This window comes from Amblyomma maculatum, chromosome 5 (genome assembly GCF_055883805.1).
Source record: "Amblyomma maculatum isolate TAMU_Amacu chromosome 5, ASM5588380v1, whole genome shotgun sequence".
Taxonomy (NCBI): Eukaryota; Metazoa; Arthropoda; class Arachnida; order Ixodida; family Ixodidae; genus Amblyomma; species Amblyomma maculatum.
Genome location: NC_139348.1, coordinates 149,188,301 through 149,189,597, shown reverse-complemented (window position 1 = coordinate 149,189,597; position 1,297 = coordinate 149,188,301). Strand labels below are relative to the sequence as shown.

General features: G+C 39.6%; 1 protein-coding gene across 1 annotated transcript in view; it reads right to left on the bottom strand.

The window, feature by feature from the left end:
- The window catches only part of LOC146189921 (uncharacterized), a 21,030-nt gene extending 20,253 nt beyond the window's left edge, over positions 1-777 (bottom strand). The window contains exon 1 of the mRNA XM_084605382.1: positions 518-777. Within this exon, the coding sequence (XP_084461508.1) occupies positions 518-777 (260 nt within the window). The remainder of the gene's footprint in view (positions 1-517) is intronic.
- Between the last annotated feature and the right edge of the window lie 520 nt (positions 778-1,297).

Below are 1,297 nucleotides of genomic sequence, written 5' to 3'. Positions count from 1 at the left end.
CAATACTTCGATAACTTATTTTACATAAGTCTATATGTAATTGCTGTCTCAAAAATTGAACTAGTTGCAAATTTCCCCTCTGTCCTCTTGCCACGTCTCATTCTTCCTCTAGGTTTTGCTCAAGCTTTTAATATGAACCAACTCGTTCAGACGAAAGCACCTATTAAAGGAAGAGTGTGGTCTGGGAATCCAATATTTCGTTTGATTTCGCCTGATTATGTTCTTACTTCGTCTTTCATATCTTAATTTATTTATTTATTTATTTATTTATTTATTTATTTATTTATTTATTTATTTATTTATTTATTTATTTATTTATTTATTTGTTTATTTATTTATTTATTTATTTATTTATTTATTTATTTATTTATTTATTTATTTATTTATTTATTTATTTATTTATTTATTTGTCGTTTTCAGGTTCCTAGCCCGCGAAGGAAGACATTTCTGCAATAAGGCCAGCATATATTGACTTGAGGTTGAGTAGGTCACCAACAAAGTCACGAAGTGTACTCACTCGAATGCGAACCCCACTCCCAATGTTGTCCTTTTGTAGTAGTTGGCGGCAGTCAGGAAGGATTGGACTTGCGGTTCGAGCTGCTTGGTGCCACTCAACGTGTTGGCATTGTTAGAGTACAGCGAGTCGTAGAGGGCGTAGTCGCACAGGCCGTCCTCCGCCATCGCAGACCTGGTTCTCAACATCCGGCCGTAGGTGCATAGCAGTTTCTCGGGGCCCAATGCTACAATCACGACCTTGAGGTCACGAATAGCAGACATTACAGCGAGAGCGACTTTACATCCGCGGTTTAAGTTTCTACTTAGTCTCTAGGCCTATTTTCTTCAAAACACTGGCCGTAGTTATGGTCTAGGCGTCTGCAAATCCATGAAAATACGCAAGCGCGGGGTTCGATCATCAGTGAAACTCTGTGACCACCAATTTCGCAAGCTGTCCTCTAACCTGGTTTTAGGATTCTTCGCTATGACGTGCTCCTAAACTTGAGTCTTTCACCTGGCCTCGTCTATAGAGGAGATTCGTGTCGTAGTGCAGTTTCAGTGTTCCGTCCTTGTGGCATTCCATTAGTTTAATCATCATCTTTTTCTTCCCAGCATGCTCAGTTGGCCAGATTAAAAAGTGATAGATATGAGAATTGATGCCGTAGTAAAGCAAGTGTAGTAACATGTTTGTTGTCCAAGAGGATACGTTTCTTATTTAATTTACCAGGGTAGTCGTTACTAGTAAATCACACGAAGTCTAGCCGGCGCTCAAACCTGTTTCCGACATGTGGACTGACGGCAG